The 15423-nt window shown below is 44.6% G+C and overlaps 1 protein-coding gene across 1 annotated transcript in view; it reads left to right on the top strand.

The window, feature by feature from the left end:
* piezo1 (piezo type mechanosensitive ion channel component 1) overlaps positions 1-15423 on the top strand; it is a 293127-nt gene continuing 277704 nt past the window's right edge. The window contains exon 1 of the mRNA XM_033036504.1: positions 1-589. Coding sequence (XP_032892395.1) covers positions 526-589 — 64 coding nt within the window. The 5' untranslated portion in view covers positions 1-525. The remainder of the gene's footprint in view (positions 590-15423) is intronic.

The following is a 15423-nucleotide window of genomic DNA, read 5'->3' as shown; positions in this document are numbered from 1 at the left end:
GAAGTTGCACATTTCTGCAGCATTTAGAAGCGCCAACCCTGGCTGAACACAATCAGCCGAGCAAGTTACTGAACAGTAAATGTGAGTTGGCTTGCCCGGACTTTGTTGGCAATCACCGAGAGGAACAAGCCGGGCAGAGAGAGGTTTGGACCGAGCGAGCAGGGGGCGAGGTGAGCGGGCTCAGCAGACCCGCCCCCGGTGCTGGACGAGCCAGGGCGGGGAGGGGCTGGGCTGGGCTGGGCTGGGCTCTCCTGAGCCAGCCACAGAAAGTTTGTCAAATGCTCCTCACTTCTTCCCCCACGATGGGAGATGCAGAGAGCGGGAGTGCCCGTTGACGTGTAAGCCGCGGTGTGGGTGTGATGTGAGCAGTCGGCGGGACTGTGTGGATGAAGCGAGCCGACACACGTGTTGGCGCTGCCCGGCGCCCTGGGCGATGACAGCCGAGCCCGAGTGAGAGGAGCGCTTCACAGCGGCGATGACTTTGGCCGCGGTCTCCTGACTGGTGCGAGGTGGACAGTCGGCGGGATGGAGGTGCAGGTGCTGTGCTGCCTGTGCTACTGGCTGCTGCTGCCGCTCTCCCTCTTGGCGGGTGAGTGAGTGAGTGAGTGACCGAGCCTCCTCCTGCTGCATCTGGAGGAAAGTTGTCCGCGCACCAACTAACTTTTTCCACTGATGTCACCACGTGCCCCCTCTCGGGAATGCAAGAAGCGTTTCTTTTAAAAGCGCACATTTCAGCTTCTTTCCCCTTCCTTAACCCCTGCGCTCCCGTCACGACAAGTAAGCAGTTAGCTAAACTCTTGTTCATTTCAAAAATACACTCGACACACATCATTATGTAGTCTTTCTGTTCACTGGTTAGCGCGCAACAAAAATGTTTCACTGTACCTTAAAGTTTATGTGTATGTTGTTGGTCTAATAGAAAGCAGGAGTTTAATATTTGTGTTCTGTGAATTCAAGGTAACCCTATGGTCCCTGAAACTCTCCTCTCTCTAACTTTACCACGAATGGCGCTGGAATCGCACTATTGTCTTCCCCCCTTTAATGTGCAGTATCTTTTTATAAGCAGAATGTATATTTTTATCACTCCACATCACCGTCTATATCTCTCCTTTCCCTTATCCCTAACCAGTCTGAAGAAGGGTCTCGACCCGAGACATCACCCCATTCCGTCTCTCCAGAGATGCTGCCTGTCCCGCTGAGTAACTCCCAGCTTTTTGTGTATATTCGGTTTAAACCAGCATCTGCAGTTCCTTCCTACTTTGGGGATGATCAGCCATGACCACATTGATTGGCGGTGCTAGCTCGAAGGGCCGAATGGCCTACTCCTGCACCTATTGTCTATTGTCCATTACTCCTAATGCAGTCATTCCAGTTGGCACCTTTGGGTACGTGCAAGTAGGAGGGTGGTATGAGATGTCATAATGCTTTCGTGGGACCAATACCCTCTCAACCAGGGTAGATTTGTGCTGCAACGTTTTATGTAAAGTTCGGCTGTGATACAGTATGTTCAGATGTTGACAGAGGAGCATTGTGAAAGTATGGAGCACCGGTTTTAGTCTGAGGTGGACAGTAATATTTCATCTATGGTTGCGTGAAGAGCCTTCACTCCAGCGGCCACCTGTGGTTATACATTTATAATGGGAAAACGTCCTATTTTAATCCTGCTGTCATATCTGTCCTTGCCGTCTCGGAGCAAAGGCATGCTTTCTGATATTGTGCTACACTGTAACTTTCATAGATGATCGGAGTTTATGTCCTATGTTAATCAGGCATCACAGCCAGACAGCATTTGATGTGACTGCTGCAGAAGACAATAATCTATGCCACTAGCATCCGTTCTTTATTTGTTCCATGTATTTCCCACCTTTCCCCTACATGTTTAAGTCATTTGTTTTTTTCGTGGTGGAAACGGTGACTAAATCTTATGGCTGTGTTAAGAGGTTGAATTAACAGGCCTGTGTGTCGCTGAATCATCCAGGAATTTTGGACTCTAATTCCCTCATTGTGGGCTCATGGAACCAATGATTCAAATGAGTTTGTCAGCATTTCCTTTAAAAAATAATGAATATTAGAAACTCTTATTATGGATGTTGTATCTGTGTTACATTAGTATCTATGGTGAATGCAAAATATAATAAAACTGTCAAGATAAAATTATATTCTTCATATGTGAAGGAATAAATTAACTGCAGTTTATGAGGAATACGAGAAGTGTGCTTGGAGGTGGTTTAAACTGGAAAAGCCTGCCATCAGAAACAAATGCATTCAATTAACACGTTTAAATCAATCCAATCTTGCTTTTCATGAGTAATATGTGAGCAGTTTCAGCAGACCTTTTATAACTGATATAAATAACTCAAAATCTTAAATATAAAACCAACTGGTTTGGTTATTATTGGTATTTAGAATTATTTGCACTTGCATATACATTGCATTAAAAGCTTTTCACAAGTTATATTATGCAGTAATTCATGGTTAAGTGGTTACAATTTTCCTTTGAATCAAAAGGCTCTGAGTGCAAGTTACTCATCAATAACCAGAACACACAGATCTAGGCTGGTCCTCCAGCACGGCATTATGGGGGTACTCAGCACCTTTAGCAGGTGTCTATAACTAAAGGGCAGAGGTTTAAGGTTGTGGGTGGGAGATTGAGGGGATTTGAGGAAGAGTTTTTGTTTTCACACAGAGGGCAACGTAAATGATTCATTTTCTGCCTTCTGTAAGAGCAGTTACCAACCAAATTGTGGTACATCCAGACAGAATGCCTTTTGCACAATACATCTGGCATGGATGAGTTGGGCTAAGATATTGTCCTTGGTTTATTATTGTCACATATAACAAGATACAATACAAAACTTTTGCTTGTGTGCTATCGAACCAAATTATACTATACACAACAAAGTGCAACAAAGTGCATGCGTGCGGTACAACAGGTGGCGCTAAACGCAAAGCACCAAGGTCCAGAATATAGCGTTTTAACATTGCAGTGTGACACTTACAGAGAAAACATACCAGCTCTTCATTGAGGTAGGTTGGAAGATCGGAACTGCAGCCGAGCTTATGTGAGGACAGATCAGTAGGCTGATAGCAATGGGGTGGTGGGGGAACTGAGTCTGGTGAAATGTGTTTTCAAACATTTGTATCTGAGGCTCAACAGGATTGGGAGGAAGAGCAAATGATCAGGGCGAAAATAGTCCTCCATTATGTTGGCAGTTTTCCCAAGGCAGCGTGAAGTGTACATGGAGTTGATTGGAAGGGAATGGGACAAGGCTGGGAGAATTGGGAAGAGTGTTTGGAGACGTGCTGAACCTTCTTGGTCTTCTGAGGAAGTTGAGGCATTTGGTCTGCTGTTTGGCAATCACTTCCAGGCAAAGGGCCTCTGATTCTAACATATGATTCTAACATTAAAAGGATGTATGAAAATGAAGACCTCAAATCTGGCAAAAAAAAAACATGGACTAAGACGCAGTGGTCATCCCTGCTTTCCTGAATTAGCTCAAGGTAATGGAAATATATAAACAATGATGTCTCTGCAGAATCCTCCAACTGCACTGGAAGGATAAGTAAACCAATGTTCGTGTCTTCACCCAGCCAATATTCCTGCAGTTGAGGTTCTAGTTATATTTGGTTGTCTCCTGTGGGCAGGCCACATAGTTTGCCAGACTCCCAGAACAGATTTTCTATTTTCAGCTCTGTCACAGTGAATGATTATCAGGGAAATGGAGGAAAATAGTCATTGATGTTGTCAAAGATTCTGGGGAACATTTGCAACATCCTTCCCAACTTTTGTGAACTCCTGGCCAGTAACTACTCAAAGTAGAGGAGCTTTTGGGGGAAGGCGCAATGAATGTCTCAAATCCATGTTTTGGGAACATGCAGAAGTCCTGCGTAAACAGTAGAAGGAGTACCCCACCTCACAAACTATTACCCATCCATTCCATCAACCATCTCCTCCTCCTCTTCCTTCTTTGGAAAGGTACAGTTTGCATTTTGCCTCGTACTGCATGGAGACAGGTAATCCTCAATCCTGAGGGACTCTCTCAAAGTTTTGTATAATTTGGCATTTTGTTAGTACCCATATTTAAGAGCCAGGCCAAGGGCATCATTTTAATCTGCCCGGAACAAACAAGATCCAGTTTGAGTCAAATCTGGTACTTTTATCCTTAACCCGATTTACACTTTAATAGATAGTAAATGAGGGTGTTAGCACAGACCATTTGTGTATGTGTTTTTGTGGGTCCTCTGCAATTGCATTGTCAGTAAGTAGTTATTCAAGTGCTCTGCTGATTGTGGCTTATTTCCAATTGGTTTCCACCTTCCTTCCCAACCTTACCTGGTTTGCCAAATGATTAAATTGAGTTCTGGATTCATAGAGCAGCAGAGCATATAAACTGGCCCTTTAGTCCAACTAGTCCATGCAGACCATGATGCCTCCCCAGGCAAATCCCAGTTACCTCCTGCATTACACCCGTCTCCCTCAACTTCTTTTCTAGCCAGGAACCTGGCTGAATACCTTTATAATCGTTGACATTGCTTCTGCATCTACAACCTTCTCTAGTAGCTTGTTCCATGTACCCTAAGAGGGAAAACGTGCCCCTCAGATCTCTGTTACATTTCTCCTCTCTGTCCTTCAACCTTTGCCCCGTTTAGTTTTAGACTCACCTGCCCTGGGAAAATATCATATGATGAGCGTTTGATGGTACTGGGCCTGTACTCGCTGGAGTTTGGAAGAATGAGGGGGGACTTCATTGAAAAGTACCAAATAGTGAAAGGCTTGGATAGAGTGGATGTGGAGAGGATGTTTCCACTAGTGGGAGAGTCTGGGACTAGAGGGCATAGCCTCAGAATTAAAGGACGTTCTTTTAGGAGGGAGATGAGGAGGAATTTCTTAAAGCAGAGGGCGGTGAATCTGTGGAATTCTTTGCCACAGAAGGCTGTGGAGGCGAAGTCAATGGATATTTTTAAGGCAGAGAAAGATAGATTCTTGATTAGTACGGGGTTATGGGGAGAAGGCAGGAGACTGGGGTTAGGAGGGAGCAATAGATCAGCCATGATTGAATTGTGGAGTAGACTTGATGGGCTGAATGGCCTAATTATGGTTCTATCACTTATGACAATATGATTCTGACTATATACTGTATATGTGTCCGTCATAATCTGATAAACCTCCATAAGTCACCCCTCGTCTTCTGAGAACAAACCCAGCCTATCCAATCCCTTGATTTTGGGCGACATCCTGGCGAATCCCTTCTTCACTTTTCCGAACGCAACCACATCTTTCCTGCACTGCGGCGACCAGAAAAGTTCAAAAGACCAGAAAATATTCAAAGTGCGACCTAACCAATGATTTGTACCGATGGCACTACAATTCTAATACTCAATGTCTTCTATGAAAACAAGTATGTTAAATGCTGCCTTTGCTATCTTGTGTTACCATTTTCAGGGAACGTTCAACTTTCACACCAACGTCTCTGTACATCAGGTTTATGACATAGCCTGCCAGTATTTGACATCCCAAAGTCCCTGCCATTCCTTGACCTCACCATCTCCATCGCAGGGGACAGACTCCTGACCGACATACATTATAAACCCACTGACTCACATGGCTATCTGGACTACACGTCTTCCCACCCTGCCCCCTGTAAAGACTCCATCCCCTACTCCCAATTCCTCCGCCTACGCCGCATCTGTTCCCAGGATGAGACATTTCATACCAGGGCATCGGAAATGTCCTCGTTCTTCAGGGAACGGGGATTCCCCTCCGCCACCATAGATGAGGCTCACACCAGGGTCTCATCCATACCCCGCAACACTGCTCTCTCTCCCCATCCCCGCACACGCAACAAGGGCAGAGTCCCTCTGGTCCTCACCTTTCACCCCACCAGCCGGCAAATACAACACATAATCCTCCGCCATTTCCGCCACCTCCAACGTGACCCCACCACTCGCCACATCTTCCCATCTCCCCCCATGTCTGCCTTCCGCAAAGACCGCTCCCTCCGCAACTCCCTCGTCAATTCTTCCCTTCCCTCCCGCACCACCCCCTCCCCGGGCACTTTCCGTTGCAACCGCAAGAAATGCAACACCTGTCCCTTCACCTCCCCCCTCGACTCCATTCAAGGTCCCAAGCAGTCGTTCCAGGTGCGACAAAGGTTCACCTGTATCTCCTCCAACCTCATCTACTGCATCCGCTGCTCTAGATGTCAGCTAATTTACATCGGTGAGACCAAGTGTAGGTTGGGCGACCGTTTCGCCGAACACCACCTTAACCTACCTGACCTCCCGGTGGCTCAGCACTTCAACTCCCCCTCCCATTCCCAATCCGACCTCTCTGTCCTGGGTCTCCTCCATTGCCAGAGTGAGCAACAGCGGAAATTGGAGGAACAGCACCTCATATTCCGTCTGGGGTCCTTGCGCCCTTATGGCATCAACATTGAATTCCCCCAATTTGGTTAGCCTGTGCTGTCCCCTCCCCTTCCTTCACCCTCTAGCTGTCTCCTCCCACCCTCCCATCCGCCCGCCCTCGGGCTCCTCCTCCTCCCCCTTTTCCTTCTTTCTTTCCCCACCCCCCATCAGTCTGAAGAAGGGTTTCGGCCCGAAACGTCGCCTATTTCCTTCGCTCCATAGATGCTGCTGCACCCGCTGAGTTCCTCCAGCAATTTTGTGTACCTTTGTGCTGTACATTATACTGGTTTGGATTCAGTTCCATCTCCCAGCCCTCTGCCTAATGGTACAGCTGATTTATGTCCCTCTGAACCCGAAGACAACTCTTGCCATCTACACCTTTGTTACGTTCTTTGGTGCTTTGAACATTGCTACGGCACAATGGTACTTGGCACGCAACCTTAGGATTTTATCTAAGTTTCACTTCAATGATCAATGAAAATACTTTGCAGTAGAAAGTTGTACTTTGAAGATTTCTGTTAAAACTCAGTGATAAATCTTTTATTGGTCTCTAACTTGGCCATATGTATTACCAAAGATAGACACAAAATGCTGGAGTAACTCAGCGGGACTGAAAAAGGGTCTCGACCCTGAAATGTCACCCATTCCTTCTCTCTAGAGATGCTGCCTGTCCCACTGAGTTACTCCAGCATTTTGTGCCTATCTTCGGTTTAAACCAGCATCTGCAGTTCCTTCCTACACAATGTGTATTACCAGTTCTATGTACTTATTGAAGGGAGTTGTGATTGCTTCATCATTGTAGAATTGTCAAATATCAATCCGGAGATATCCTGAAAGAAAGTATACTGTAGCTGTGACCCAGAAAGTGCTAATATCCATCTTATCTGATTTGAATTAATAAAGGACAATGAATCTGACTGCTTTGAGGGAAATTTTACAGCCTTAAAGTTGTGATAAATAACTTATTTGATAACGTTTATTAGTGCCTCGTGTACCGAGGTACAGTGGAAAATCATTCTATCTAAACACAGCAGATATACCATGCATAAATACAACTACGTCAAACTCAAGTATGATAAATAGAGCAAAAGGGAAGATGCAGAGTGCAGAATATAGTTCTCAGCATTGTAGTGCACCAGTTTCTTGTGCAAAGTCCAGTACCCACAATGGGGTAGAACTGAATCTGACAGTTTCCCAACTTATGGAAGGACCTTTCAGAAGCCTGATAACAGAGGAAGAGGTTGTTCCTGAGTCTGGCGGTGCGCGCTTTCAAGCTTCTGTGCCTTCTGTCAGACGGGAGCAGGGAGAAGAAGGAAAGGCCGGGGTGGGACAGGTTTTTGATTGTGTTGGTTGCTTTACCCAGGCAGTGAGAAGTGGAAGTGAAGTCAGTTGGGAAGTCTGGTCTGTGTGACGGACTGGGCTACACCTACAACGCTGCAATTTCTTGCGATCTTGGATAGAGCTGTTCCCAAGCTGTGATGCGTTCTATGGCGTATCTGTAGAAGTTTGCAAGAGTCACTGGAAACATGCTGAATCTCCTCACTCCCCTCACGTTAGTGTGCTGCCCTGGCTATTGGATCAATGATCAATGCAGTTGGTTCGCAACAGATCATTGATGATATTAATGCCAAGGAACTTGACGTTCTCGACCATTTCCACGTCTGCACCATTGATGGTGATTGGGGCATATACTCCACCATGCTTCCTCAACTCAATGCCGAGGTCTATCTTCTTGCTGACATTGAGGAAGAGGTTAGTGTCCTGAACCATGTCACTAAGTTCTCTATCTCCTTCCTGTCCTCCATCTTGCCTTTGTTCATGACTCAGCCCGCCACAGTGCTGTCGTATTCAGCTGCCAGACCTGACTTCTTAGTCCAGGAGTTTGGAGATGAGTTTGCATAAGATTATTTTTTTTAACTTCAAAATATACTTTATTCGAGAAATAAATATATCCAATACATGATCCTTACAAGACTCCATCCGACATTCTCGGGGGCTATACATTCAATACTGTTTACACAAATTACACAAATTTACCCCCAACCATTGCCACTCATGTGGCCCACTGGTGTGGAATCCCTTCTGCTATTTTGAGGGGCGTCTCCACCACACCCTGCCCCCCCATGTCCAGCAGCGGAAGGAACCATGACTGTGGTCCTCCCCCACCGAGCCTTGGCGTTGGCTGCACCGAGCTTCAGTGCGTCCCTCAGCACGTACTCCTGCAGTCTGCAGCGGGCCCGTCGGCAACATTCCCCGACGGACATCTCGCTCCGCTGGGTGGTGAACAACGCTCGGGCAGACCTAAGAGCGTCTTTCACCGAGTTGATGACCTTCCAGCAGCACTTGCTGTCAGTCTCTGAATGTGTCCCTGGGAACAGTCCGTAAATCACAGAGTCCTCTGTGACGGAGCTGTTCGGAATAAATCGTGTCAGGGACCCTTGCAAACCTCTTTAGATTCGCTTTGTAAATCCACACTCTGCGAAGAGGTGGGCAGCCGTCTCCTCTACATAGCAGCCGTCCCGAGGGCAGCGTGCACTGGCAGTGAGGTTCCGACGGTGCAGGAAGGATCTGACTGGGAGGGCTCCCCTCACCGCCAGCCAAGCCAGGTCTTGGTGCTTGTTGGTGAGTTCTGGCGATGAGGCATTTTGCCAGACAAGCTGGGCAGTCTGCTCTGGGAACCACGCCACCGGATCCATCGAGTCCTTTCCCTGCAAGGAAATTCCATGCTGACCACTGCCCGATGGACTTGTGGTCAAAGGTGTTGGTCCGGAAGAACCTTTCCACCAACGACAGATGGTGCGGCAATGTCCAGCTGGCTGGCACATTGCGTGGCATCTGTGCCAGGCCCATCCTTCGCAACACCGGGGACAGGTAGAACCTCAGCAGGTCGTGACACTTGGTGCCCACGTGCCTTGGCTCTACGCTCTGCCTGCTGCAGCCACACACGAAGGTGGCCATCAGGGTGAGGGCGACGTTGGGCACGCTTTTCCCCCCGTTGTCTTCCGACTTGTGCGTTGTGGCCCGCCATGTTGAAGTCTAAACTATAGTCAATAAATAGGAGGCTCACACAGAAGCCCTTGTTGTCCACGTGTTTCAGAGATGCGCTTAGATGGTGTCTGCTGTGGACCTGTTTATTTGTTTTGAGATGATTTGTTTTGTTTTTTTACTTTTTTTTATTTTTTATTTTATTAGAAGTGCCTAATATATATTTTCATAATACATTTTATGTACAACTTCTTTTTTTTTTTGTTACATTGAAAAAAGATTAGAACAAGAAAAAGAAGTTAGATAGTAAAGGATAGAAAGATGTGAAATATATAGTGTGTGAAGAAAGAAAACGAGTAAATGAAGAAAGTTGAGAAAGAAAAAATAGAAAAAATAAAATAAAATAAAAAAAGGAGATCATTATTTATAATCTTGACCAACCCTCGTCCAGTCCTGAAACATTTATTTTTTACAATTGTGTTGCACCATATAATTCCAAAAAAAAGATGAATGGAGACCAACTCGTTATGAATTGGTCTGATTTATCCATTAGGAGGAATCGCATTTCCTCAAGATGAGCGGTGTCCAACATACTTGCAATCCACATTTTAAGCGTTGGTATTGATGTACCCTTCCAAAATTTAAGTATTAATTTTTTTGCTATTATTAAACCATAGTTAAAGAATAGATTTTGAGATGTGTTCAATTTATTCCCATCTTCCATTACGCCAAATATAATCATTTCAGTATTAGGTTCCATTCTTGTCTTGAATAATTTTGTAAATATTTCAAAAATATCATTCCAAAACCTATAAAGTTTTATGCAGGAAACTAAGGAGTGTGTTATAGTTGCATTTTGGGCTAGACATTTATCACAAGTGGCGGATATATTTGGATAAAATTTGTTCAATCTTGTTTTTGAATAATATAATCTATGTACAATTTGAAATTGATTTAGATTATGTCTTACATTAATTGAACATTTGTGACTATATATCAAGTATTTTTCCCATGTAACCTTCGTGATTTTTATCATTAGTTCCCGTTCCCACTCTTCTCTAAGTACCTCTGTCGATGGTAGGTCTATATTTAGAATACCATTATATAAATATGATATTAATTTTTGTGAGTCAGCTTCAATATTCATTGCTTCTTCCAATACTTCAGAGGTTATTTTTTGATAACCTTGTATATATTTTTTCATGAAATCGCAAATCTGAAGATATTTAAAATATTGGTTGTTTTTCAATTTCAATTTAAATTGTAATTGTTGGAATGATAGTAGGTTTCCCATATCGTACATATCCCCGATCCTTCTAATTCCGAGACTTTCCCATTGGTTATATGTCTTATCAATAAGAGATGGTTTAAATAAAGGGTTATTCGCTATTGGCATTAACAATGATAGATATCTTAATAGATGTGTAAAATTGACAGGGCATGTTAAGACATGGTTCTGTTTTACCGTATGTGGAATTTTCAGTGTCTGGTCTGCTGTTGACAGAACACCCCTGGTTATTTTAATAAGTAGAGATGCAGTTTACTGATAACAGGCTCCTGAAAGATTCTTTAGTAGAAGCTCGACAGTGAGTTTTCTGTTTATCTTTTCAGTTGGAGATTACTGCAGAGAGCAGTGATCATTGTAAAAGAATAGTAGAATATAATAGTAAGATTAAACGAGAACTTACCAGTTTGAAGTTTGATCTGTATTTTATGAGGAGTTACGATGAGGGATTACGTGAAGAAGCCCGCCAGGACGCATGCGTGTCATTCTTCAAAGCAGCGGTGTGAAATCACAGATAACTGTAATGACTAAACATAGTAAGATTAGAGAAGAGATACCAGTTGAGTATATGATCAAGGGTGGGAGCGGAGGGCACGTAATCCCTCATCGTAACTCCTCATAATATACAGATCAAACTTCAAACTGGTAAGTTCTCGTTTAATCTTACTATTTTACTTCGGAGTCACGTGAGTGACTACGTGAAGATTTTAAAGCTCTGTGATTTCATGCCGTGGAAACGAGTCCATGCATCACGTCTGCCTTGATGACTGTAGGAGGAATTGTGTTAACATAATTTGGACATGAATTCGACATTGAAATTATAAAATTTATTAACACAAAATTATAACCCCTTTTTATGGGTTTAAATTAATTTACAGAACTTAAAATTGTTTCTGCAAACGTTCCAGGTTTCATTACTGGTTTGTTGTAAAATAGTTGGAATGTTTTTTTTTTCCCCTGACCATCCTGCTGCCTTGAGGATTTGGTCCATTGGTACATCCAACTGTATCGCTGCCGATGTAGCTGCAGCCCTGGTGGAATGAGATTTAAAAATATTCGTATCCACCCCAGCCTGTGTTAGCACCTGTTTCAGCCATCTTGAGATGGTCTGGACCGTCACTCTTTTGTGTGGTTGCTTGTGGCTGACCAGAAGTGCCTTCTCATTGCCTCTTATGATTTTCGTTTTCTCCATGTATAACGACAAATGTCTTACTATACAGAGACGGTCATCTGTTGGGTATGACCTAAATTGTATATTGAGGCCTGCTGATCCCTATCTGTTCTGCTTTACTAATTCATAGATATGAAACGTAATATTTTCAGTTGAGGAAGTCATGTTGTCCAGTCTTAGTTTATGCAGTGACTGTACCCTCTGTGCCGTGACCAATGCCATTAGCATGACTGTTTTTCTGTGCCGTGACCAATGCCATTAGCATGACTATTTTTAATGTCAGTCTGTGTAGGGACAGAGCTGTTGCTGGAGACCAATTCCTGAGTATCTTCAGGAAAATACTTACATTCCATATTTGGGAGTACCTGGATCTTGGGGGATTAGTATTACAATTCCCCTCATAAGTTTTGTTACCAGTGGGTGAGTCCCAACAGAGTAACACTCTGTCCCCTGCCATAGGTAAGTCGATAGGGCACTTCTGGCGCAGTTGATGGCACTGTAACTGCGCCCCTCATCATAGTGGAGGCCTGCCAGATATTCCAGAACAGACGGGATGTTCATGTCTCTGTGGGTGATGTTGTTTTTGTGACAATGCATCTCCCACTTCCTGATATAGACCAGATACTGTTTTTTGGTTGACTGTCTTTGGGCCGCCGAGATCATGTTCACTGTTCGGTCCGTCAGTCCCAGTTGTAGTAGAGGTGTTTTTAAACTCTACAAATTAATAAGTTCAAATGGTTATGGCATGGGTGGCTATCCCTTGTTACGGGATGTAGCAATAAAGCTGGTCTATGTGGGATGGTGATACATGGTTCTAATACCATGTTTAGTACCATTGGGAACCATGGTTGAGTAGGCCAATCGGGTACTACCAAAATACCAGACGCAGAGTCTTGTTGTATTTTCCTTAATACCCGACTGATGAGGCAGAAAGGAGGGAATGCGTAAATAAACAATTTCCCCCAATGCAGCAAAAATGCATCTGTCGCCGCTGCCCCAGGGTCTGGTTCCCATGAAACATAATTTGCTAACTGGTGGTTAAGTCTGGATGCGAATAGATCGATATCTGGTGTTCCATATCTTGCTGTAATATCAGCAAATACTTTTTTATTCAACATCCATTCGGTGTTTTCATTAAATTTGCGTGACCTGGTGTCTGCCACTAAATTTAGTCTTCCTGGTAGGTAAGTGGCTGATATCCAAATATCTCTCTGGATACACCATTGCCAAATTGTATTAGCCAGATTGTCACATGATGTCGATTTGTTTCCACCCATGTGGTTAATGTATGCTACCACGGTGGTATTGTCTATCTGTAGTCTAACATGCTGGTGATATGACCCAGTACAATATGAGTTTAGGCCATGGAATGCACCCAACATTTCCAGGTAGTTTATGCCCAGTGTGAGTAATAATGATGCCTCCTGAGCAGTCCATCTACCTCCACAGCTGGTGATGGTATTGGTGGCTCCCCACCCAAGTGCACTGGCATCAGTTTGTAGTACCATGGAAGGGTTACTGACAATGATTAGATTGGAACAAAGCCAGATGTTATCTATCCACCATTTTAGTTCCATTTTAGCTTTGATTGGTAGTTTCATAGGTCTGTGAAAGTGACCTGCATTGATTTTGAGTGCTTGTATTTTTGCTCTCTGTAAGTTTTGGTAATGTAGAGGTCCAAATTGTGTGGCTGGAAAGGCAGCCACCATATTGCCAATTACTTTTGCTACCAATCTGATGGATGGTTTTCTGATGTCAATGAGGTTATTGCAAGCCTCTATTAAATCTCTAGCCTTTCCCTTAGGCAGAGTCACCGACATGTGAACTGAGTCAATGGTGAACCCCAAATAGTCCATAGTAGTGGAAGGCGTTAGTTTAGATTTAACTGGATGTATAATAAATCCCAGTTTTTCAAATAACTGTTTTGTGGCTGTTACGGTTTGTTTGGCCAATTCCAAAGTTTTGCCCACAATGAGTATGTCATCTAAATATGCCATGATCATGTGTTTTCGTTTCCGTAGAAACGCTAGGGCTGGTTTCAAAAATTTTGTGAACAGCCTGGGGGCTGATGATAGACCATTTGGCAGTGCTTTATACTGCCAGCGTTGTCCCATCCAGTTGAATTTTTAGTAACATCTGTGGTCACCTCGTATAGGCACTGAATAGTAAGCATCTTTTAAATCGATGCTGGCCATGAAGTAACCTTTGGAAATTAATTGTTTAGCAGTAACAAAGGTTTCCATTTTGAAGTGAATATATTGTACAAATGTATTCAATTTTGTCAGATCTATGATGATGCGACAACCACCATCTTTTTTGTTTTTGGTAAATATATTGGACACGAATTCTAATGGTTCGTGTTGATCGTGTTGATCGTGTCAATTACACCTTTTCCGTAAAGCCGCTCCAGTTCAGCTTGCGCTTCTGATTTTTCTTTATCAGAAAGCACGAACATTCGGTTCGGTATATGTTGAACTGGAGGGCTGTACTTGTGTATAAACTCTATTGTATATCCCTGGATACTGCTTAAGATGTAAGTATCGGTTGTTAACATGCTCCATGCATTCAGAAAAGAGTGTAATCTCCCACCAACCTCCATGCTCCCTGTATTTTGTAGGGAACCAGACCCACCTACCTCCAAAGTTACCAGTGGCAGGTTTACTTCTTTTTGTAGGTTCTTCGCTGCTGTTGTTGCGCTGGTGCCTGGATTTGTGGTTTGGTTGGCGTTGGAGGTCCGCGCATCTTCCAAGAAGGCCGGCCTGGGCCATGGCCTAAAAAAGGCTCATGTTTTAAGTACCGGCCTTCGAGCTTTCACCAGTCATTCTTGTTCTGCTGGTGGGTGCGTAGGGGTGCTATGTGTCTTGATGTGGTGTCCAGTACAGCCTGTTCTTGTAACTGGTTTAGAGACATATAGTCTATACTGGCAGCTAGCTTTGGCTCCAGATTTTTACCAGTCTGGTCTGGCTGTATGAAATTGGACACCATGTCCAGTAGGTTCTTTCGTTCCTGCACCCCTTGCACACTTGTCTTTCCTTCTGCGGACCCCTCTTCCAGGTCAGCCCAGAACTGACCCGCAGTGCTCCCCTCTGATGAGGTAGAAGCACTGTGCAGCCCTTCAAGAGGTACTGCTGTGGGTTCATCATAGGGCCCACTGTGACCCGATTCCATCTCCCGGAGTCTGTCACGTTGGAACAAATGCTCCACACACCGCTCCATCCGGCTCCAGTGCTCACGGTCGCTGGCCGCGGTTGTTCAAAGTCGGACTCCTCTGAGTCCACGACCTTGTTTGTTTTTTGTCTCGCCTTACCGCCCGGCCGCGGAGTGGATCTGGCCGGTGCGGAGGCAACATCGGGCACAGCTGATCCCATTATAGGTGATTCAAGTGCCGCTGGCCGCTGCTAGCCCACCAGCTTTGTCGCAGCCCGTTGGTTTCTCCACCTGTAATCAGCATGGGAAAACACAAAAAGACCGCAGCTCTTACCTGCAGGTCCTGGTTTAAATTGTCGCTACGGGGGAAACGTCGTTCCACCCCGCCTCCTGCCGTTTTCGACTTGTCAATAGTCAACGGCCCCATCTG

This window comes from Amblyraja radiata, chromosome 17 (genome assembly GCF_010909765.2).
Source record: "Amblyraja radiata isolate CabotCenter1 chromosome 17, sAmbRad1.1.pri, whole genome shotgun sequence".
Classification (NCBI taxonomy): domain Eukaryota; kingdom Metazoa; phylum Chordata; class Chondrichthyes; order Rajiformes; family Rajidae; genus Amblyraja; species Amblyraja radiata.
Note: the sequence above shows the minus strand (reverse complement) of the source record. Positions and strands in the feature narration are given on the sequence as shown.